The sequence below is a fragment of the Stegodyphus dumicola genome, chromosome 6 (assembly GCF_044657685.1).
Source record: "Stegodyphus dumicola isolate Sdum_Otavi_A_Nest chromosome 6, ASM4465768v1".
In the NCBI taxonomy this organism is placed as follows: domain Eukaryota; kingdom Metazoa; phylum Arthropoda; class Arachnida; order Araneae; family Eresidae; genus Stegodyphus; species Stegodyphus dumicola.
Genome location: NC_140773.1, coordinates 57,250,145 through 57,275,957, shown reverse-complemented (window position 1 = coordinate 57,275,957; position 25,813 = coordinate 57,250,145). Strand labels below are relative to the sequence as shown.

The 25,813-nt window shown below is 31.5% G+C and overlaps 2 protein-coding genes across 2 annotated transcripts in view; one reads left to right on the top strand and one right to left on the bottom strand.

Moving 5' to 3' along the window:
* Positions 1-187: 187 nt before the first annotated feature.
* Positions 188-15,648, bottom strand: RpL32 (Ribosomal protein L32). The gene is made up of 4 exons (XM_085818333.1): positions 15,503-15,648; positions 10,691-10,785; positions 475-627; positions 188-379 (listed from the first exon to the last, which is right to left on the bottom strand). Exons 2-4 carry the CDS (start codon positions 10,781-10,783, stop codon positions 221-223), a joined length of 405 nt encoding a protein of 134 aa, XP_085674459.1. The 5' UTR covers positions 10,784-10,785; positions 15,503-15,648; the 3' UTR covers positions 188-220.
* A 797-nt stretch (positions 15,649-16,445) lies between these two features.
* LOC118192977 (GPN-loop GTPase 2) overlaps positions 16,446-25,813 on the top strand; it is a 36,533-nt gene continuing 27,165 nt past the window's right edge. The window contains exon 1 of the mRNA XM_035364009.2: positions 16,446-16,599. The gene's annotated coding sequence lies outside the window, so the exon portion shown is untranslated. The remainder of the gene's footprint in view (positions 16,600-25,813) is intronic.

Here is a 25,813-nt window from a genome sequence, read left to right as displayed (position 1 = left end):
TACAAATCAACTATTAAGAATGCGCATGTATATTTAGTACAAAAAAAGTTTTTCTGGAAAATTGTATTGCAACATAAATCCTTTCCTTTCCAATTTCAGCTACGCAAAAAAAAAAAAAAAACTTAGAGGATGCTCACCCCCAAAATAAAAGATGTTAATTCAAATTTCAGGAAGAAACAAACAAAAAAATAGTTCACATTTTTATTATGAAAACTTTAATTTATTCATTTTCTTCAGAACGCAACCTAGCATTAGCATTTGTTACACGAATGGCAAGTTGCTGTGCTCGTTCAACAATGGTTTTCCTTTTTTTTGAAGAAACTGCATGTCCTATTTCAGCACAGAAGCGGCGATTCATCATCATTAGCATTTCAAGTTCCTAAAATAAAAATATATTTAATATATTAACTTTTCTATTATGCAAATCCTATTTTACGTCATTAAACCAAAAAAATTGAAGGGTGGAAAACTCACTTTCACATTCCTCACAACAACCTTTCGAAAACCATTTGGAAGAATGTGCTTTGTTTTCTTATTACTTCCATAACCAATATTTGGCATCAAACACTGCCCTTTAAACCGTCTTCTGACCCTGTTGTCAATGCCACGAGGTTTTCTCCAGTTGGGCTAAAATTAAAAAACATTAACTTTTGTCAATTTCTTTACAATAGGATTTATCATTTTCTACTCCCAACATATTTACTCTAACAGAGAGGATATAGTAAAAGTTTATTCAAAAAATATAATTAAAATACCAATTTCAGAAGCTAAACATAAATTTTTTTGTGCTGTCTGATGCTCAAGCACAATACCCTAATTCAATAGCCTTAAACTGGAAGGTCTCAAAAGGAATTTTATGTGGCCTGTGAGGGCATTATGGATTTTTTTTGTAAGTGTTACAAAGATTACAAGATTTTAGTTACCATTAAAACCAATGTGAATAATACATCAGAAAATCTATTAATGGAGGTAATTAAATTATGTGATATAAATCTTATTCAAAGATTTGAAAATACAGATTTCATCACCTTTTATTTGCACTAAGAAGAATACAACAGTTCAGGAATGCATTTATATAGGAAAAGCATTTTCACACAGTGGAAGATTAATAAGGGGGAAAAAACCCAAATTGACAAATGAGCACCTACATTCTGTGATCAAGACAATTTTTAGTAATTTCTCTCTAAGACAGATTTCATCAAAATCAAGATGACATCAAATACCAAAGGAATAAAATAAGTTAATTATTTACATACAAACATTTGTTTTTTTATTTATGCACTGAACAAAAATTTAATAAATAAGAGAGAGATTATAAGCTATTATTCTTTATTCTCAAGGTTCTGTCTCACTTAAAAACAAGGCAAAATTTTCATAATTTCTTTGTTTAAAGTAAGTTATTTAATGATTAATTAAACATGTTAGAACTATTTTAAATAAATAGCAATCTGAAAATTTAATATTTAGCTGTAAATATAGTTGAATTACAAAGTGTAAGCAATAAAATTGTCTTTACCAACTTTAAATTTCAAATTGATAATAAATGAGTTTTTCCCTTTGCTATATTATTATTTACATAACTTAGTAAGCAAAATTTTAAATTTATTTAAAATACTTTTTTATTTTATCAAGTTCTTTAACTTTTGCTAAAAAATTTGGCCTGTCAGTTGTTTACAAATTGTGCATATGGCTCATAGGGCAATTTGAGTTTTGGACCACTGTCCTAACTGATGCTAAATTATATTTTTGGCCATGAGAAAGAACTTCGGTCGATCTTTACAATATGGTAACTGGTAGTTTGGCGACATTTTAGAGGCGATAAAGGTTACTACCTGGGACTTTAGTAATAATGTGAGCAGTACTCAGTTCCGATTACGCATTATTTTGTGTGGGGGAAATGAGAGATCATGGGATATGTCATGTGATATTAATGGACGAATTACGGTTCTTTAATCGGAAAAGGGGGGAATTGGGACAAGTATCTGTGGATGTATATTATTTTGTATTAAGCTTCATTGTGTGTTGTGTGAAGTAGGGTTGAATAATTTTGGGATTGTATGGCGCTGTCTAAAGTGAATTGTAGATGTGATAAAGAGAATTTTTTTTATCAAATTCTATCAAATTCGGAAAAAAAATCGTTCAGTAATTTTATTGAATCCATAATAAAAGTGTATCCACCATGTAAGGAAGATTCGGAAGAAGATTAGGTTAGTTAGACTTTGTTAAGAATGTGAGTAGTATTCAGTTCTGATTATGCATTATTTTGTGTGAGGGAAATGAGAGATCATGGGATATGTTATGTGATATTAATGGACGAATTACTGTTCTTTAATCGGGAAAAAATCTGGCAGTTTTGTATTTGGCTTTATTCTGTGTTGTGTGAAATAGTGTTTGTGAATTTTTGGATCCCATGGCCATAACTAAAGTGAATTCGAAATGGGTATTTAGTGGTATTGAAAAGGATAGTAATAAATGTTCTTTAAGGTTGTGCGAGAGAGAAATAAAGATGTTTTATTATGTTATTTATTTTACCTGGTATCTTGCTTTGAAAGATAAGTATGATTTTAAAGATTCTGAAACAGAAGTAAGAAAAGTGTATCCGCCACATAATCAAGATTCTGAAGAAGATTAGGTAAGTTAGTATTTTTAATTATTTGAGGATATTATTTTTATGCATTGCTGTAAATGTAAGGTGGAAAGGAATTTGGTATTATTGGGAAAATTGTTATTAGCAATGATTTAGTTTAAAGTAATTAGGATTGTAAGGTAATTTTTATTAATTTAATGTACGTGCTCATTTATATTTTAAGTAATGTTTTTGAATTTAATTATATTTTAATGAAATGATAGTTATTTTGTGAATTTTATGTTTGTAGGAATTTGGTATACGTTTAAGTTGAAATAATTTAAATATTTGATATTAAGTATTTGTAATGCTTGAGGTATGAATTCGTTGGTGGCGTGTATAATGTAATAGATGATTTAGAGGTAAAAGTTTTTGGATATTCTATTTATTTTATATGTGGAAATGTTGATATTTGTAAAGGGTAAATACTTTTTCGCGATCATGTAATTTCATATATGTTCTTTTTACCGGGTTTAAAGATTGAAAAAATTGTCATGTATTTTCGTGCAAATTTTTATAATTTATGAGAAAAAAGCAGTGTACATGGATATAGTGAAGAGTGTGCGCAATGCCATTTTTGTGCAATTCTGGGATGTTTTTTTAAGTAAAAATAAGTCGACGTGTACATGGTTTAGTGATATTTAAATGAAATGATAGTTATTTTGTGAATTTTATGCTTGTAGGAATTTGGTATATGTTTAAGTTGAAATAAACGTGCATGGAAATAATTTAAATATTTGATACTAACTATTTGTAATGCTTGCGGTATGAATTCGTTGGTGACGTGTATAATGTAATAGATGATTTAGAGGTAAAAGTTTTTGGATATTTTATTTATTTTATATGTGGAAATGTTCATATTTGTAAAGGGTAAATACTTTTTCGCGATCAGGTAATTTCATATATGTTCTTTTTACCGGGTTTAAAGATTGAGAAAATTGTCATGTATTTTCATGAAATTTTTGTAATTTATGAGAAAATAGCAGTGTACATGGATATAGTGAAGAGTGTGCGCAATGCCATTTTTGTGCAATTCTGGGATGTTTTTTTAAGTAAAAATAAGTCGGCGTGTACATGGTTTAGGTATGTGTTATTTTGAAAAATGCGTAAGGAGAATGGTATTGTGCAGTTTTTCCTAATTTTGCAGTGAATATTTGTCATGATTAAGCAGTTTTGTTTGATAAAATTTCTAGCATAAGTGTAATTCGGCTAGTAGATTGTTGGAAGAAGTGTTCAGGAGATAAAAAGAAAAGAAACATGTCTTTACTTCGTGAAGACAAAATGGCGGCGGGGAAAAAAAATAGAGGGTTGCTGTAGGAGAGTTGGTCGCCAAATTTTCGCCAAAAAATCGCCAAGTTACCATAATGTAAAGATCAACCAGAACTTCCATTAGCTGCTTGCTACCCTAAGGCTTATTAACATCCTATTTTTATATATACTCACATAGTCCAGGTAATCAGATCCCCTAATATCCTGAACTAATTGAAAAACTATATGAATATGAATATATATAATTGGGCTTTCAAAAATACTCCAATTCTATTTTTCCAATGATACAATTCCTAAATTCAGATGTCTTTATACGAAATAATTTTTAAAAACTAAATTTTCATTTTTCAGAAATTTTAATAGCTGCACATTTTTTTTCCCTCTGATGATATATTCTTTAGCAACAACTGTTTGTCATTAGGCAAATACACACTAGGCTACATTCAAAATTTGTATCTACTTCAATAATATGCTCTGGCAAGGCTTTAACCACTTGAATAGCATTTTATAACTGTTAATTCTCATGTAGGCACTTTAATAGCCATTTTTTTAAATAAGTGTTTTATTATGCTGTTTGCCAATGCTATACTCAATGCTCTAAAATTATGTGGATGGAATTAACTTACTTAAGCCAAACAATCGCTGTCCAATTTCCACTGTTACTAATGAGTTTCAAAACTAATGAAATAATTTTCACAATGTAATACGTATGGATGGCTAAAGCTACAAATAAGTAAAAAGAAAAAAACTCAGAAAGCAAGTCAAAAAGAGAATTTGTACAAAGGGGCAACTATTCAATTTTGTTTATCAATTTTCTATAATTTATTTTTATGTTGCTTAATTACGCTTTGGTTTATTTTGATACTTTTAAGACAGAAAATAATCAATTTGAACTAATCGTAGCTGGAACTATGCAAGATATTACTATATAATTTTTTTAAATGAAAATCTGCTGCAAGTCCATCTAAACAGGCCTGAATTATTTTCAGCATTTCTTTGTTATAACAGCCCTTAACCATATTTGACGATTTTAGATTTGTACCAAGATCGCAGCTATAATTTTATGAAGCAAAAATGTAAAAACGAACACAATATACACACACTACACTGGCCAACAAATTAGAAACCCAAGATCAAGATTTTATTGGACCAGCTTTTGCACGGATAACTGCTCTGATTGGTTTGGACATCAAGTCTATGTGCTTCTAAAGTGCATTTACGCCCACAGAGTACCGTGCATTGTCTCTGCAGCCCTTTAGATCAAGTAAACCTCAGATGGAAGAGGAGAGTGCTGTTGGATGCATCTTTCCACCATTTCACACACATTTCCTAAGGGGTTAAGATCCCGGCTATGAGGTGGCCAGGGAAGGTATTAGAAGTAAGATTGATATTCAGCAAACCAATTTCGAATATTTCTGGCATGATGTACAGTTGCATTATCATTCATAAAGCACCCGCATAGACTCCAACTACTACGGATTCTCCGTAGTTTCTATGGAAATTCATGAAAAACTACGAGCTACGAAAAGTATGGAAAAAACTACGGATTTTACAGAAACAAGAGCAGGAGAACCAGTACGCAAAATGGAACTAACTAATTCATCCGATGATTGGCTGAATACTCGTGTTATCATATATCACGTGTTGAGTGCGTTCCTAGTTTTGAAGAATTAGCCAATTGTAGATCAGTAACTCCAACCGTTAACGACTTATCAATAGTTCCACCCAATTGCCTGTCTCCCAGGTTCCACTCTGATGCGTGTTTAGGCTGCATTCAGCTGCATTGTGTAGTTTACGGCAAGAGCTTAGCGTGTGTCTTGTGAACTGTGAAAGATTTTTAATCATAATGCTGCCTCGAACGAAGAAGCCAAAATTATCAAAGCAGAAGTTTAAAGATTCATATTCTTCAGAATTTCCATGCATTAAAGCGTCCGAAATTTCTGTGAATCACGCACACTGCAACAAAGACTTCTCAGTTGCTCATGGCGGAAAAGATGACTGTAAACGGCATGTGTTTTCTCAAAAGCATATAGAACTTGGCACTGTAAAATCTAAAGAAATAACAAATTTCTTAATAAAAGATGATGAAACAGATCCTATAAAAGCCGAATGCTATTTTGTTCGTTTTTTAATTGAACATAATCTACCGCTTTCTGTTTCGGATCATTCCAAAGAGCTTTTCAAAGCAATGTTTCCGGATTCTGCCATAGCAAAAAAATTTAGCTGCGGTCATACCAAAACTGCTGCTATTGTGAAAGCAGTACATCATTTTCTCTAAGTACTGATGGAAGTAATGATAACAAACTGTACCCATTGGTTATAACATACTACAGTAAAGAAAAGGGAGTGATAATTACTTCATTGATTTCTATTATAACGAATAATGCACGAATAATACAGGAGAAGGTATTTTTAATTGTATAAATGAAAACTTTAAAAACAAAGGTTTAGAATGGAAAAATTGCTTATCATTTTCTTCAGATAATGCTAGTAATATGATTGGAAAGTTTAAAGGTGTAGCATCATTTATCAAAATGCATCAACCAAGTATAATCACCCGAGGTTGTCCGTGCCACCTCTTGCATATAGCTGCAAAAAAAGCTACTGAAAAATTAATTGGCTCAGAAATTGAAATGTTGATAATAGATATATATTTTTACTTGGAGAAAAGTTCGAAACGGAAGCATAGCTTCAAAGTTGCTCAACAAATTTTGGGACAGAATGCAAAATCTCATAAAATTTCGAAATATTGCAGTACGAGATGGTTGTCTCTTTTAGAATCTATAACAAGGATTTTGGAACAGTGGGATGCTGTGATAAATTTTTTTGGAGATAAACCAGATAACAGTGAGAATGAAGGAAAGAGATTGCAAAACATTAAAAAAATTTTACAGTCACCGACCACCAAATTGTACTTGTTATTTTTGAAAAATACTTTGCCTTTGTTTATAACAGTAAATATTAATTTGCAACAACAAGCTCCTTATATACATAAATTGAGAAGAGAACTTTTTGAACTTTTAATGAATTTATTTGTTAGATTTGTAAAACCATCAGTAATTTCTAAAGAAAATGAAGATGTTACTCTAACGTCTATTCCATTTCAGAAGTATAGTAAACAAAAAGAAAATGAAAATTTAGTGATTGGTGCGGAAACAAGACTATATTTAAAAAATGCCAAGTTGAATGAAAGTGAAGTAAAATCATTTTTCAATTCTGTGCGAGCTTTTTTTGTAACTGCATGTTCATATATAATATTTCCACTGAGTGATCCATTTCTAAAACATGCTGAAGTTGCTGACATCAACTTGAGAACTGAAGTCTCATTTTCATCTGTTCTTTACTTGATGAATACTTTTCCATCCATTATTGATGAAAAATGTTTTAATCAAGTAGAAATTGAATTTTCCATGTATCAAGTAGATGATTTGAAGAAATTGTAGATTTGCATATTGATATAGCATGGGGAGAAATTGCCAAAGTAAAAAAATATGAATGGGTGTATTAAATACAAAGTATTGCCTTCTGTAATGCTTGCTGTCTTAATAATACCTCATTCAAATGCAGCTTGCGAAAGAATTTTTTCTATTGTTAAAAAAAATCAGACGGAATTTCGACCAAATTTAGGTCTTGAAACTCTTGAAGCAGTTTTGATTGAAAAAATAAATATGCAGGCAAATGAAGAACTGTGTTATAAAAAAACATTCTCAAAATCAGAACTTAAGCTTGCTAAGCATGCTACATATAAATCTTTGCATTCATAAATTATGCATATTTTGTTTAATACTTATATGTATCATTCTTGGTTATTTAAATTTTATTTCCCTGTAGAAATCATATCCAGAATAAAGATATGATTTATAGCTTCTGATTTTTTCTATGATTAGTAGTGATTTGAAGTACTTTTTATTAGTGAATGCTTAAGGAGTTAAAAGAAAATTTCTAATTAAATGTGCATATAATTTACAAGGTATATTTTAAATTATTCAGTTTTATATGTATATGGATTTTAAATGTAATAAAATTGATTACAATTAATTATTAATTTAAAATTAATGAATGGTTAATTACAACATACGCTACGCGCACATTTTCAAAGTTGTAAAAATGTCGTTCGCGCATTGACTACTGACAAGGTTTGCTGAAGGTTGGAGTCTATGCACCCGTCGACATGAGGGTAAAAATGCATCACTGCAGGGTGCACTTGATCTATCAAAATATCTAGGTATCTCATGGCTATTTGTTTACCCTTGAGGAATACTAAGACAACACTTCCATGCCCCATATCATGATACTCCCACCAGACCCTTGCACAGTGAGAGTAACGCAAGATGGATTCATGGTTTTACAAGGTTCTTGCCAAATTCGACGTTTTCTATCAGTGCAAAATAAGGTGTAGCGTGATTCATCTGACCACATTACTCGTTTAAAATCCTCAGATGTCCAGTCTTCTACAGAAGAATTGTGGACTCTAATTCCAACTTTTAAAAACCGTTGAAATGGCTGCTTTTGAGAACCCAGTGAGATTTGCCGTTTTTGAAAGCGAGGCCCCTGGTAAATGGGCACCAACTATAAGCCCTTTTTCAAAAGATGAAGGATCTGTCATTGTTCTCATTTTACTTTACTCATCGTGAAAAGCACTCTTACACCTCATTTATACTAGCATTCAGACCCATGATCATGTAACCCATCTCATAATAAATATCACATGCTTCAGCCCTAGCATGCATTTAAATGAAAATCTCAAAGGTTTTTAGTTCATTGGCCAGTGTGTGTATAAAAATACTCACATGATATTTCCTAAGAATGTTACCATAAATGAAACAACATGGCGATAATCCAAGGGGCACCTTTAAATCTACTCTAAGCTACAAAGAAGTACCTTATTTTGTTACAAGGTTTTAAAATTCTACAACTATTTAGTGCTTGCATTTTCTACATGTTCTTGTGTTTATATTTATCCAGCTAATAAAAATTATAGAAACATGTGACAAGAACACAAACATGTTAGAGATAATAATTATATCAAAATTTTATTAAAATGCTAGAAAATTTAATTTTATATACTTAACCTAACTATATCTACTTATTGCTAGTATTTTCAGATAATTTCTAATTAGAATGAAAATATTTTAATTATTTATTTAATAATTAAATATATGGGAGTCTGGACATAAAAAACTGGAATTAATTTCTAAATAACTTCATTGTACTTCCAATACAAATATATATAGTTTTTTAATTTATGGAAGTCATTTGTTTAATCTAACCAAATGCCTTTTTTCTAATTATGTCCATGTATAAATACGATTAGGATTACTTAGAATATCAAAAGCACTCCCGGGCTATTTGCTGAGAGAGGGAAGTCTGTTAGCCATGGCTTGACTTCAAGACGAACTACCAGTGTGCAACAGTTTTTTAACCCCTCATAATCAAATTTATATTCAAATATAATTATTGAAAATGCAATAAAATGATGATCAGACATTGAAATGCTAATAAGTTAGTGATAAAATATGAAACAAACATTCTGCTAATTCAGAAGTCAAACAACAAAAATCAGCATTATATTTTCAAATTTTCACAGGACTAGTTTTGATGGTTTTACCGAACCACCATCCTCAGCTGCAAAAGCAATGTTGGGCAACAGAAGACTTCTGTGTTTCCTTTTTTCTAACATAACATTGTTGGTCCGAAAATCACACTTTCAATTTTTCTGCTGCCAAAATTATTCAAAAAATAATCTTTCTGTTCTAGTAAACGATCCTAATTCCAATCCATCTTTGCCTTCGGCCTTTAAAGAAATTATGTTTTAGTTCTGGTTTCATCAATAGATGGTGCCACTACCTCATTTTCTGTCCAGGCTTTCTTATCTGATCATTATATCCTATCTCATTCCAAAATTATTCAAAAAATAATCTTTCTGTTCTAGTAAACGATCCTAATTTCAATCCATCTTTGCCTTCGGCCTTTAAAGAAATTATGTTTTAGTTCTGGTTTCATCAATAGATGGTGCCACTAGCTCATTTTCTGTCCAGGCTTTCTTATCTGATCATTATATCCTATCTCGTTCATTTGCGCTTTTGCAGCTGAGGATGGTGGTTCTGAATTAGTATTTGTTCGGCGTACATTCTGCTGTTCTATGTGAAGCATATTTCACCAATTTCATTATACAGAGGAGTTTGTGAATTAAAAGTTGGGTATATCGGTAAAAAATGATAATAAATATCACATGCTTCAGCCCTAACATGCATTTAAATGAAAATCTCAAAGGTTTCTAATTCATTGGCCAGTGTGCATATAAAAATACTCGCATATTTTCTAAGATTGTTACCATAAATGAAACAACATGGCGATAATCCAAGGGGCACCTTTAAATCTACTCTAAGCTACAAAGAAGTACCTTATTTTGTTACAAGGTTTTAAAATTCTACAACTCTAGGCTTTGCCAAATTTGGCACAATTCTAGGCAACTTGGAGACTGGCCCGTAATCTCCAGTCTAGCCCATAATTCAAAACAAGAAAAAAAATTATATCAAATAATGATGCTAATATTTTTTTAAAGACAATCTTAGCATACGGTACATACAGGATTTTGTGACTTTTATGCATTATGATGAACAGTAAACGGGTCATTTTGATGATGTCGACAATTTTCAAAATCACATTAAGGCTGTACTGTATACTAGGATTTTATCAAGCCTTTTAATTTTATTTACCTCTTATAACTTTTACAAATAAAATTTCAAATTAAATATATTAACACTGTTTTGGAATTAAAGCATGAAAACATACCTTCAGTTTACCATATCTGTCAGACTGATGACGCTTGAATTTTTTTAGCCTTTTCTTCACAATTTTACGTCTGACAAGGGGTTGAAGTGACATTTCTAAATAAAATATACACATAAATAAGTACAATAATTTCAAAATAATTTTTTTTTATATCAAGCACCTTATCTTTACAAAATCAAAGATAAAATTAACATGCATGAACTAAAAATGAAAAGATTAAACTGCATGACTAGAACATTTAATACACAGAATATAACACTAAGACATTTTACAAATAACAAGAACTAATAAAAGTAAGAATTAACCTTGACTGAGAATTCAAGATTCTATTAGTAAAACCAAACATTTATTGGATTTTTTTAGCTCAACTTTTCCTTTTCAGAGACATTTTACACAAATACTGAAAATGTTTAAATGAAAACATTTATTCGAAATTGTTTTATCGAAAAACTGAAATGTACTTTGGGCTGAAAAATAAAAATATCCTTTACTACGGAAGACGACATAGATAAACTAAGAATAATTAACTGTTAAGTACAAAGATGTAAGAGGAGATACAACTAGAGTTGAGGAATTTTTGTGCTTTACAAAAGGAAACTAATAAAATAAATTAAAAAAACATGTAAACATTTTTTGTGGGTATGTTTCATGCTTAAATTTAGTAACAATTATTACATAACATACATTTTCTCAAAATATTAATTTAATAAAAATACAATTGTTTAGAACAGAGCAAAAAATGGCTCACATAAGTGATGGGACACCATTAGATACTACAGTCAAAAGTCGTTAATTCGGACACCCATAATCCGGAATGATCTATAATCCGGACCTCAAAGCTAAAAACTTTCTGCGCATGCGCCGCGTCGACACATGCACATAGGCGTTTACGCGTGCGCGTAAGACCTTTTACCACCGCGCATACGCGTGTGCGCAAGCGCAGAATACGTTTTCAATTGCGCGTTTTATGTATAACGGATGGCATAATCTAAAATTATCTAGTTATCTATTTCAGTTAATGTTGATGATTGCGTTGTTCCTTAATCTTCGAATTAGATCCGGATTATTATTTTTTGCAGACTGTAATAGCAATTTTATAAAAGTAAACTTGAACTTTCGATTATGTCAAATAGAATTTCCGATTCTGGAGCTTCCAAAGGATCGTACAAAACGAAAGTATGTTTCGATGTCCATCAAACAAAAAGTGGAATTGCTGCAAAAAAGTGGATAAAGACATGAAGAATGTAACAGAGAGGTTGGTGAAAACGAAAAAATTTCGATTGACAAGTTCTTCGGTATTCTCGGCACAACAATTAACGGGACTTGACCAGCGAAACTTTGTAACTGAACAAGAAATTGTGTCTGTTTATAGAATTAAAGAGAAAGTATTATCACATAAAACGAAGCAACTTAAAACAACTTACATTGAAAGAAATGTTTAATAAAGTAAACAAATAAATATTAAGCTTTTCTTTTTGTAAATTTTGATACCCTTTAGATTATAATGGTTCTTTATTTCATAAATTAAGGTTTCATATTTTTAATTTTAGAATTTCTGCATGCCATCTTACGAGATTTAAACTGATGATCTATAATCCGGAAAAATCGATAATCCGGAATCGCCGAAGTCCCGACGAGTCCGGATTAACGACTTTTGACTGTACTACGTACTACAATAAAAATATTTTTGGGGTTTTTATTTTTACTCAAAAGCAATTGGCAATAATTTATAAAATCGTCTGAAGTATTTCTCTCCAGTCTGTTTTGGAATTTTTGAGTTTTTTAGCTCTGTGCAGCCATGAATTCTAAACAAAAAGAAACTTTGCCTGAAGTTCAAAAATTAGTTATTAATTTGCATATTGAACGTGGAAAATCTATAAGAAAAACTGCTCAAACAGTTAACTTAAGTTATTCAGCAGTTTTCAAGATGATTAAACAATATAAAACAAATCATATGATTCAGGATAAAAGAAGACCTGGCCGACCATCAAAGCTTATCCAATGGAATAAAGCGAATTATCATTCGAAATATTAAAAAAAAAAAATCCAAGAATGAGTGCTCCTAAAGTTGCTGCTGATTTACAAGCATTATATGGAGTAATTGTTAATCCTGAGACTATTAGAAGAGTAATTCAATCTGCTGGATATCACGGTGGAGCAGCCAGGAAAAAATTCTTCGTAAGTGAAAAAAATAGAAAACTCAGACTGGCTTTCGCAAAATCCAACATAAATAAGAATTCTGATTACTGGAATGAACTTATATTTGCTGATGAGAGTAAATTTAATATATTTGATTCTGACGGTAGAATCTTAGCGTGGAGAAAACCCAGGGAAAAATTTCGTAAACAGAACTTGGTGCCAACAGTAAAACATGGTGGAGGAGGAGTTATGGTATGGGGGTGTATGTCGTCCGCTGGAGTTCGTAATTTTGTTTTTATTGACAGTATAATGGATCGGTACAAGTATATTGACATTTTAAATCTTAAGCACGAAAATTGAACCTTCATAACGATTTTAAATTCTGCCAGGACAATGACCCCAAGCACATTGCTTTGAACGTTACACTCTGGTTGCTGTATAACTATCCTGAAATAATAAAACACCACCACAATCTCCAGAATGAAATCCCATAGAGAATATTTGGCAAGAATTGGAATCAAGAATTTGCAAACACACCATTTCTTCAAAACAACAATTAAAATCGGTGCTTCAAGAAGAATGGGGTAAAATCACTCCAGAAATAACAAAAAAAAAAAAAAAAAAAAAAAAAAAAAAAAAAAAAAAAAAAAAATTAGTCAAATCCATTCCAAGAAGATTAAATCATGTTTTAAAAGTAAAAGTAAATCCAACAAAATATTAAAACCTTTTAAAAAGTAAAATTTTTGGATAAATATTTGATGGAAAAATAAGTGTCCCATCACTTATGTTAGCCATTTTTTGCTCCGTTCTAAACAATTATATTTTTATTAAATTAATATTTTGAGAAAATTATGTTATGTAATAATTGTTACTAAATTTAAGTATGAAACACACCCACAAAAAATTTTACATGTTTTCTTAATTTATTTTACTACAGTTTCCTTTTGTAAAGCACAAGTGTCCCATCACTTTTGTGAGACATTGTATGCTATAGCGTATGATAGGTGTTAACATCCAGAAAGCAAAGGAATACATACGATTAACCCTTTCAGGGGCGGTGGTTTCGCCTTGAAACCAAATTTTCAACATTTCTGTTAAATTTTGAAAATTTGTTTTTTTTTTTCCCTCAAAACCGCTGCTAAAATTAAATTACTTCTTAAAGCTGATAACAGATGGCAGCAGCAAACCTTTCTGGGCATCCATTAAGTCATACGAATCATTCAAAAATAGCTTCTTTTGCACACTACTCCTTTTGACCCATTTTAAAAACAAAAAATCCACAATATATTTTATAAGCAGGCATCAATGAGTAATGAAATGTCCTTAGTTCACAAAAAAAAGTAATGGAACCCTTTTAATTTTGAATGTTTTCGTTGCGGTTTCAGTATGAAACCACCGCCCCTTTGGGACATCCAAGAAAGGATCAGATGACGCAGTTGCGAGATTTTTTGCAGTTGTGTTTTTTGCTTCTGATCACTGCTGTAAACAGTTGCACAATATTTTATATTTTCATTTGAGTGGCTTCAAAGATGAGGATTTATGGAGCTTTTGAGACACAGAGCACACTGAAAAACACTCACAGTTGCGTTTTTATTATGCTTCCCTTAGCGGTCACTTTTCTCATCCTTCTAGTTCATAGCAAAATAATTGTATGCATCTTAATTTATTTTATTTTTACATATAATTTTCTTAGTTTTAAACATAATTTTTAAAAATATTTCATAGTTTTATGCAAGTAATTTAGTACATTATTAGTTACTTTTTGTCTCATACTTTTTTGTTTCCTGTTTTAAATTTTTTATTTATAATTAAAAATGCGTGTTTATGCAAATATTACTTACTTCATTAGTTGTTCAGTAATTTACTAGTATAATCTGCAATTTGGGTTACGTTCAGATACTTTTCAGCAAAGTAAAGATAAATAAGCAAATTTTTAGTCTTAAATGCTCTAGACGGGCGCTGGTTTCAAGGCGAAACCGGTCCCCTTTCAGTAAAAGGGGACGAAAAAATTTTTCTTAAACTCATTTATGTTGTCTATAGGACCATTGCATGTCATTATGCTTACTTTTTCATAACTTTTAAAAAATCATAACATTGCGTCCCTCAAAGGGTTAATCAGAGATTTGTAACTATTTAAAAAAACGCATGCGAAGGTGAAACTAAGTGCATGGTTTGGTATATGGTGAAACTAAGCTATTGTTGTTATTCGATTATTCAATAACAAAATGTGTGGCATTCTGAGAATGATGCATCTGATAAAACATTCTCAGTATCCAAGTTGTTTATTTCTTCCCAAAATGGATTAATTACTGACTCAAAATAGGACTGATTAATTACAGCAATGAATTAGTTCACGCTAGCAAAGAAAAAATAGCAACTACTTCTGGATCACAGCAATTACTATAAAGAAATAACAATATTTTTTTCAAAGATTAAAAAATATAATGAAGGTTTGCTGAATCTGAATTATGCTCGAAATTTAAACGTTAATGTGAATACATGAAATACAAGAGAAAAATGGTATAATGGTTATGACACGTGAAGAAGGGTAATATCAAAATTACATTAATAGTACATAAATTCAAGTTAAAAATTTAAATTATTATACTACACAGTTGAAATGCTATGTAAGATACATAAATACAATAAATTTTCACATAAAAATGAACATACTTTGTGAGTTATTAACTTGTACACGTGAACCTTGCTGAAGCCTTTCTCAACCTTTATTTAATCTCGGTAAGTTGAGTTGTAACTCTGTTTCACGTTTAAGAACTTTTGATACAGAAATAAATTTCTGGTTTATTTTTAAATTTGAATTTTCTAGGCCATGATATTAGTATAAAGGAATTATCTAGTTGATAAATGATAATTAATTTTCAAATCTCGTTACATGGCTATTATATGCAAGATATAGGAATTGATATTATAAACTTACCTAGGCAAATGTTTATTACCTAGCGTATAATCAGTATACGCTTTTATAATAATATATACATTTTATATTTATTTATTCAAACTAAATTATTTTCAATATTTAATCAAAATGTGGGAAAAATATTTAGACGTATCATTCGCTGCCGTGAAGCCACACTTTGTGAGTTGTGGCAACAACTGCAAGCGGCGTACGTTTGAAATCATTCATTGTTTACTTTCTTTGATGACCTTTGTTGATATTTCAGGATGCAAGCGTACATATTACTTTATATTCCATGCTAAATACCTTGATACGAAGCATTTTAACACCGTCAATATTTGTTTTTTCCCCAGTAACACATCTATTCACCATTACCAAACACACTCACTACACAAACACACCTGTGAGACACTATTTATTGTAAATGAAGACAGTTTCTTCTCCTTTTAACTACACTCATGGACACAATCGTATTTTAGGATATTTTCTACTTTTCCTTTTCTTTCTATAGGCCCTTTTTTTTTTTTTTTTTTTTCTTTTTCCCTCTATTATTTTTGGGCCATTTATTTTAAATTTTATTTTGTCCCATCTTTTCTTCCTGGCGTTTTGAACTCGTACAAGATGTACGAAGTTTCTTTTTACTCTCCTCAAATACGAAATTGCCCCTCTTTCTATATACCTTTCCTTCGCACCTATGCTTGATTTTTCGCCCATCGGTGCAGAAAGACTTAGCGGGTGCAAAACAAGACATCTGTCTACTTTGTCTTTCTGTCTGTCTGTCTATTGTTTACTTTCTCATCGGCTAGAGAGAAATATCGAATATTTAGAGTAAACTATACACTATTAAAATATAGTAAGTTTTAATATGTCCATGAGTCATTTTTAAAGTTCTTTGAATCAATATGGTTATCTTCAAGTGGAAGCGAAAATGATAATAATAAAAAAAAATATATTGTTTGTTGTAAAATTTTAGATTGTAAGATAATTATCAGTATTTCTTAAAAAGTATATACGTTGGTATTGATCGTGTTCCCGAAAGCACAGTCGGCAGTCATCTAGAACCTTAAGTTCGCTGTATTTGAAGTAAAATTGTAGAATCTGCGTTTGTCCTTTCACTATCATATCAATGATTATTATTAATAAATATATTTAATTGTTCCTCAGACTTAAAAAAAAAAAAAAAATTGCCCACCAGCGGCCGAGCGGTAAAGTCGCTGAACACTGGTAGTTCGGTCCTTGGTTCGAATCCCGCGAACGGGCTGGCATGGGCGTTTTCGTGGTTTTGCCCATGTGTAACATGTATACGAGCCAGTTTCCCTTAGAAAGTCCTCCACGAAGGCATCCTTCCCCTTAGGCAGATAGCCCTCGAGGCTTTGCCATAATCACACACACACACAGACTAAAATCAGTCTTTTTTGAGTGCTAACACACAGTTTCGTAATTTTATCAAGTACTGTAAAAGCCTACTTTTGTACTTTCCAATATGAATGCGTATTTGTTTCATGAAAAGATAGGCCTCAAGTGATAATAAAAGGAATAAGAAAAAATATGCTTCAAGTTATAATGTCAGGTCTGCAAGAATAAGGAAAAGTAGGCTTCAAGTGATAATGCTAAGTCTACATAGATTTCATAAAGTAATTTTGAAGCTCTAAAATATCCTTTTTGTATTTCTCATGATGGCAGCTCCGAATTATTCAAAAATACTAAAATGCAGGAAGTTGGATCTTAAAACAGCTTTGAAAATACTAAAATAACTTGTCACCTAGCATATTTGTGAAAAACTGTATAAAAAAAAAAAAAAAAAAAAAAAATGGTGGGTGTTATGTTATTATATAATCATCTTAACTTACTATAGGCCAAGGATTTTCAAACATTTCAACACATAAATAAGGAAAAAAAAAATATATATATGTTCCATCATATATTATTATGTACCAATATATATATGTGCAAAAGGGATGTTATTTTACATTCATTTTGAGCATTCATTTAAATCTTTTGTGTAAAAATTGTATCATCAAATAAAATGTAATGTAACATAGTATGAGAAATACTGCCACAAGTTGTTCAGTAAATAGCATACCTGATGGCTATCAAAGGGCCCCATGGCTGCTTAATGACCCCAAGATTCAAGATTTTGTAATTAAAAGAAAGCTAGAGAAATAAACTAGTTGTTATTATAGCAGAAATTAATCTGTTTGGCTTAACCCTTAGAAAACGAAAACCTTCTCTAACCTGTATGCTTAAAATACCAAAACACTCATCTCTGTTCTGTCAGTTTCTTTCCTTTGTCCATTAATGCAGAGAGAGGTATGAAGATTTCAAAGTAGATTTCTACTTCTTAGCAGAGAAGTTTCCATTAGCATTTTAGGACAAGCTGTTTGTAATAAACTGATGCAAATGCATTTGGGGAAACTGCACTTGGTACTGCATACCTTGGGGAAAGGGAAGAAAACAGCATTGCAGTCTCAGCCGTTTCAGGCAGTTTTGGTTGTTTGAATGAAAGATCATCTCAGGCATTTTGGCTTTCAAAGAGTTAAAAGTAACGTATCAAGAAAGATCTGATATTTAAAAATTTTTTCTTCTTTTCGCTTTCCTTAGAAATTTTATATTGACACTTTTTCCACCTTTGGTTCAAGACTATTTTGTGCTTCAGGACAGTGATCATATCAAAGAACGTTAATATTAAGGTTAGATATCTTTACTTAATTAAATTTTAGAATAATATTTACTATCAAAGAAAATTATCTTAGGGAGATGACAGCTGTAAAGGTTTGTAATATATTTTACCTTTGACTGTGCTAATGAAGGTTGTTTACTGTCTTTATCAAACTGATATATAAAACATTTTGTAAGAGGTTATTAATATTTATACAATAATACAAATAATAAATATTTTAAATTTTATGTATCATAATTTATGTTGTAGATTTCTCTCTTAATTTTACACTGCTACATGCGTCAAAAACAAAATCTAATGATAATGATAAAATTCTGTAGTAATGCAGAATAGTTATTTATATCATAGTGTCTTAGCTAAAGTTATTTATGAAACATTTTTATATAATATATGTAATTTTTAAAACTGAATTAAACATGGAGAAAAAAGTTTTATGATTCTAAAACGCAGAGCCAGTTTAAATTTCAGGATTCTGTACAAAGTTGGGAGATCCACACTCCACAATGTTGAAAACTCCACAAAAATCCATACTCGACAAAGTTGCAGAAGAGGGACCCTTGCAGGATCCCTTTTCAAGTTATATTTTCTATGGCACCATCAAACTTTTACATAATTTATAATCATTAATCATCTCATTTTAAAATCAAAACATTATCTTGTCCTTAGTTTGGCAGAATAACCTTGTGATGAGAAAGCAGTTATGCAGTAGTTCACTTGAGTTTACTTCAAACAGTCGTGACCTGTCAAAATTTTAATGAAAAACTCTCAATTCATCTCATAAAAAATATTAATTTTTTTAGTTTTTACTTAACTCAAAAATGCAAACAAAATATTGGAGATATTACATAAAAAGTGAGTAAATTTAATTATGTAGAAAATTTATTCCAAAAGTGCCTCAGATTATTTTCTTCTTTTATCTCAGTTGATCTTTTAAGAGTTTATAAGGCCAAGCAATGTATTTTAAAAAATATTTTTGGATAAGATTTAGGGTAAAATTCTATTTGAAATTTCCCATTTAAGGAGATAATTATTAAGTCTGAAATAGGCTCTACAACCTAAGATCTGTTGAAGATATTGCTCATCTAATTGAAAGATCATTCAGCTTTAAGGCTACTAATAATGATATTCTATACATAATGTCTAAATTTCTTTACATTATTAAAAATTTCGTTGAGCTGTTTTACTATTAAAGTTGTGTTGATATAAAAAAAATTCATCCTTAAATACGAAATTTAATTTTTATCAAAGAATGATTATGGCTCACAAGACATGTGTTTTTCTTGGAATGAGTAAACAAGCAAGCAAAAAAATAAAGGTTCACAAATTAGAGACACAACCCCCTAAAGCTCACCCTTTCTTCCAAATACAGTACAAAGTCTTTAATCCGGACTCGTCAGGACTTCGGAGATTTTGGATTAGGGTTTTTACGGATTATAGATCGTCAATTTAAATCTGGTAAGATGGCATGCAGAAATTATAAAATTAAAAATATGAAACTATAATTTATGAAATAAAGAGCAATTATAATCTAAAGGGTATCAAAATTTACCAAAAAAAAAAAAAGCTTAATATTTATTTGTTTACTTTATTAAACATTTCTTTCATCGGGCGCATGTGTAAAGCGTATATTGCGCATAGTCGAAATTAGAAAATTGCAACCAGAAAACTATTTGATGTGTATTCGTGATATTTATAATCATGAGGAATTTGATTTAAATCATATCAAAGATTGAGTACATCGAGATGAAATACTACATTTAGTAAGGAATTATAAGCCGAATAAAATAAAAACATCTGCCCTGAAGATGAGGATAGTGCTGACAGATCAACTTCCATTTCATTGCGTGCTGCGACGTCCCCCCCCCTGCAGAGCAGCGTGAAATTGGTAAACAGATTTCGGAATGGTTAGAGAAACAAAGGATATGCCTTTATCTATTTTTTGCAGCAATTCCTCTTTTTGTTTGATGGACATCGAAATATACTTTCGCTTTGTTCCTTTGTCAGCTCCAGAATCGGAAACTCTTTTTAACATAATCGAAAGTTCAAGCTTACTTTTATAAAATTGCTCTAACAGTTTGCAAAAAATAATAAGCCGGATTCAGTTAGAAGATTAAGGAACAATGCAATCTGCAACATTAACTGAAATAGATAATTAGATAATTTTAGCCTAGCTTATACCGTCCGTTATTCATTAAACATGCATGCGTAAACGTATTATGCAATGCATTATGCGTTTACGCATGCGCAGAAAGTTTGTAGCTTTGAGGTCCAGATTATAGATCATTCCGGATTAAAGACTTTGTACTGTATATTTTTCAAATGCTTAACATAAACAGACACCTCAAACACAGGAAATAAGCACTTTCAGTTTATACTCCAAAACTTGGTTTCCTTTCCAAAGCAACCCTAGTAATCAGCGATGCAAAAGAAGGAACCATACATGTTACTTAAGATGGAGCTGTCTGAAGCCTTAACCCTTGAAAATTCTTTGATGAGTTCTGGAGATCATTATCTTTTGTTCAAGTTGCTAATGGGTATGGTGGTTTTCTGAACAAATACAACATTTTTTACAAAGTGTATTTACCCAAGTCAGTCTTATGATTAGAATTTGGGAACATTCAAGAGCTTCACCTAGGTTTTTCAAGAACTCCAATTATACTTTTATATCATTCTAAAAGTAGCAAATTAATTTTTGAACAGAACAAAACAGTAATTAAATATCACTATTAATAAAACTAAATGTTATTAACTAGACTGTTTTTATGTCGTTAAACATAATGCTAATAAAACAGTTTATTTTTTAAACTGCTCCAGACTCGCAGACCAGTGCCGGATCTTTGATTTTTCTGATGTGGGGCAAAAGCTAAAACTGCCGCCCTAACCCATCATCCTTTAAGTTTCTCTAACAAATTTTAATTTGTTTAATAAATACAAAAATAGATAGGGCTTGAGGTAAAAAATCTAAGCTCCATTTTGTACAAAATTCTTTATGTACTTTTATATATATATATATGAAATATGAACTTTTATATATATATATATATGAAATATGAAAATTTAAAAAAGTCCTATGATGGTTAGGAAAACAAACAATTCATTGAAGAGAACTTGCACAGTATTTCACTGACACTTTCCTAGCATTTCATTCACTTTTTAATCACTTCATTAATTTCCAATATTATCAGAACTTCTGTTGAGTATTTCAATAGCATCTGTAAGTTCCGCAATATGAAGACATTTCATTAAAGTGTCGCAATAGTTATCATATTTTCTCTGAAAATTATAAATAAAATCATATATGAGCAACAAGAATATAGTAAAAATGCCGCAATGTCACTAAATTCATTGATAAACATTCACTGCAGAATAATGAGAATTTATACCCAGGCAGCATGCATTCGTAAATTGCACGAGAAAAATATGTGCAATTTACGAATGGCCTTTCATATAAAAAAACGTTCAAGTTAAACGTAAAAATATCATAAAAAGTGTCCAGTGGCAATTAGTAAATATTTACGTATATTTTTACGTTATACTATACGTAACTTTTACGTAAAATTTAGGTATATTTACGCGAGAGACTGCTGTTCATTCGCAACTTTTGCGTATAATATATGTAAATTTCAGGGATTTACGTATATTTTTAGTAAAAATTTACGTATATTTATCGCATATACGTAAATCTCAATTTTTTGCTTCACGTATGCGTATATATTTAGTAAAAATTTACGTAAATTTCCCCGATTTTTTACTGTATATAAACATATATATTAAGTAAAAATTAAAATATATATTAGGTAAAAATTAAGGTAGATATTCCTCGTATTTTACGGTACAAAAACGTATATATTTGATAGAAATTAACGTATATATTTTCCGTATTTTATGGTACAAAAACGTATATATTTGATAGTAATTGACCTAAATCTTCCCTGTTTTCTTTGCATATGTGAATGACTGGTAAAAATTTAATCCGATGTCTTCTCCACTTTACTGTGTATAAATGCACATTTTTTGGTAAAAAATTTGCATAAATCCCCAGTTACCTTTTCACTGCATTTTTCGTAAAATGTACTTATTTTAATCTCATATTTTTTATATAAATCTATGCAAAAACTTTCTGCATACTATGATTAAAAGATAAAATCATTTTTATATCAAATTCTTACATATCTGCCTTTTAGTTATGTATAGCAATATGGAATATATATAACTGGAAAATTTAAATGCACTGGTAAATGCAAAAAAAATAAATTAATTTGTTTAATAAATACAAAAATAGATAGGGCTTGAGGTAAAAAATCTAAGCTCCATTTTGTACTAAATTCTTTATGTACTTTTATATATATATATATATATAAAGGAAAAATACGTACCAAAGTTACATAATTAGAAAATTGCCTTTCTGGTGAGCTTACTTTCAGATTCAATCCTAATCCTAACTAATCCTCCAGTCCTCGCCACCATTCGTTTTTCCGCTCTAGGGAGAACGGGCATCTACAGGATCACTATCTGCTTAGAGGAGAGATGCTTTCGTGTAGGAACTTTTTAAAGGAAACTGGCTCGTATTCACGTTACACATCCAATCCCCAAAAACAAACCATGCAGCTAGCCCATTTTCCTGGGTTTAAACCCAGGCAAGGTCGAACTACCAGTATTCATCGGTCTTAATCACTCGGCCACCGCTGAGGACATTTGTTTGATTATTTACTATGTGTTTCACCATTAGGCATTGCATGAAAAGGGAGGAATGCCCCGTGGAAAAATTGTTTAAGGGAAACTGGCTCGTATCTGCTAGAGGAAGGTGCTATCGTTGAGGAACTTTTTAAAGGAAACTGGCTTGTATTCATGTTACACATAAGGAAATCTACAAAAACAGGCCATGCAACCAGCCCATTCGCCTAGGTTTGAACCCAGGCAAAGTCGAACTACCAGTATTCAGCGTATTTGTCTGATTATTTACTGTGTGTTTCGCCATTAGGCACTGCATGGAAAAGGAGGAATACCCCAAAATTCTGAAAAATTCTAAAATTCTGAACCTAAATTCTGAAAAAAATTTGTAAGGGAAACTAGCTCGTATCTATGTTACACATGAGGAAAATCACAGAAATGATCATACAGTCATTCACGTATACTCGACCCTCCGACTGAACCATTAGTGCTCAGCGGCTTTTATTGCTCAGCCACTAATGGGGCCATTGCATACAAAATATGGGCTATTACTGAGAGTATTCTTGCTTCCTGTCTTGTTTTTCATATTTCCTATTTCATAAGTAATTTTAAGTTCTTACCTGCCTTAACGCTATTAAAATATCACGGAATTAGTAACGAAAATTAAAATTTTACTCTGTAAGCTTTTGTTTTGCAACTAAGTGCATGGAACCGTCATAATTTGATCTGCGGTTTGATTTTCGGTTGTCAGAATCGCGAGACTTGATAAATGCTCCTGCCTTACTGATGATCGCAGATATTTTTTAATATGTTTTAATTTGCTGAAACTTCAGTCTGAACAGGTTGAAGTGTTCGTGATTCGTCCTCAAATAGTTCATAGATTGTTTTTTTTTGTGCTTTGGAATTCTTTGTCAGAATAGACTCAATTGCAATTTTTTCGGCTACTGTTTTACTCTTGTATCCAATATTCCCTAGGATTTGTCTCTCTCTCTTTTTTTTATATATAATTCCTCAGTTTTGGTCAGTTCTTTCATTAACTACACAGAATGCGGAAGAGAGATTCCTTTTGAATTTCTATATTTACTCGATTAAATTCTGGAAAAATATTAGCTCGAATTTTCAGGTTGATATAGTAAATTCAAAAATTTTCACAGCATGTACCAGATGCCCTACCTCGTGCTTTGATTCAACATCAAGAGAAATATCTTTAATTTCTTTTAAATATTTTATACTTCTGGTAAATTCATTAGAAGGACTTTCACAGCCACATATTTTGCAGACCATCTCGTCTGGCTGCTTTCTTTTAAGTTGTATTTTGTACACTTTTACATAATATACCATCGAGTAGTGCATCCGACAAAAAAGCAAAGTATTTTTTGAGTAATTCCAAACAGATTAACAGCTTCCGGGCACGAAGGAGCAGAATGCACACCGACAAGATACAAGGAGCGAGCCAAACATGGCACAAATTCCTCGAGCTTATTCATTTCTGTAATCCTAGCTTGTACTGTTTTAGGAATGCCAGCCATATTAGACCCCTTGTCGTAAGACTGACACCGACATTGTCCAATGTCTAAGCCATCAAGTGTGAATTAAGACACTAATTTTCTAAAACAAGCCAACTGCATGGGTCCAAAAAATAAAAAATTTTTAGTTTTTCGTCTTTCTGCTGCCTGCTCCCATCTAAATGAAGAAATCTTTATATCATGGTTTCATGTTCTCCAGCTATTCGTTTGATGCCAATTTATTGCAGAAAAGTGTCAAAGGAATGCTCATCCAACTGGGACCTGTGAGAGCAGTTATTTTGCTGGAATACTCCATTTCTATGTGAGTGACAGGTCTGTGTTAAGTAATCGGAATCGACACTCATCATTCCATGCTATTTCTTTCCAGTCCTCTAGAGTCCATTCTCTAGCTTATCTTGCCTAGGCAAGACGTGCAGCTCGATGGCCTACATTAAGCAATGGTACTCTCGTGTGTCTATGGTTCCCAAAGCCCATATGGTGAAGTGAGCATTGCGTGATCCTTTTATTGACTGTACGACTGTCGCCCTGATTCAGCGGAGTTGTAATTTGAGCTAATGTTTGACTTCGTTGACTATGTACAGTATGGCTGAGCCGTCTCACACCATGCTTTTTCTAGGTTAATTGTCCTTTGCAATTTGCCCGATCGCTAGTTCTTTATCCGACCATTCGTGTATTCTCGGTATACTCTTGACACTGTCAACCTTGAAAATCCTAGCCCGCTGAGGATTTCGGAAATTGAATGACCCATTCGTTGAGTGCCTAATATCTATCCAAGATTGAAGCTGTCTAAATCAGAAGTTTTACCCATCCTGGTAATTGAAACAACTGATTAACAACAACCATAGTACTAGCTGTATGTGCATTTACCACAACTTCTTCACGTGAGCACAAATGCTGTGGAGTGCTATAAAATTTGCATAGCCATGCCTATCCCCTAATTCAGTGGCACTTCAGTGTATTGACACTGTTGTTGTTGTTGTGGGCGCAGCCCCGACCCCCTAGCCGATTCATATCAGCCATAAGGCCACAAAGGGGAAGGCCCGTCAAACACAAAACAAGGCAGCCGTGCCCCAAAAAGAAACACACAATTCTTAATTTTAAAATTCTTAATCTTAAAAAAAAAAAAAAAAAAAAAAAAAAAAAAAAAAAAAAACAGACAATTCTTAATTTTTTAAAGCCATAAAATATCA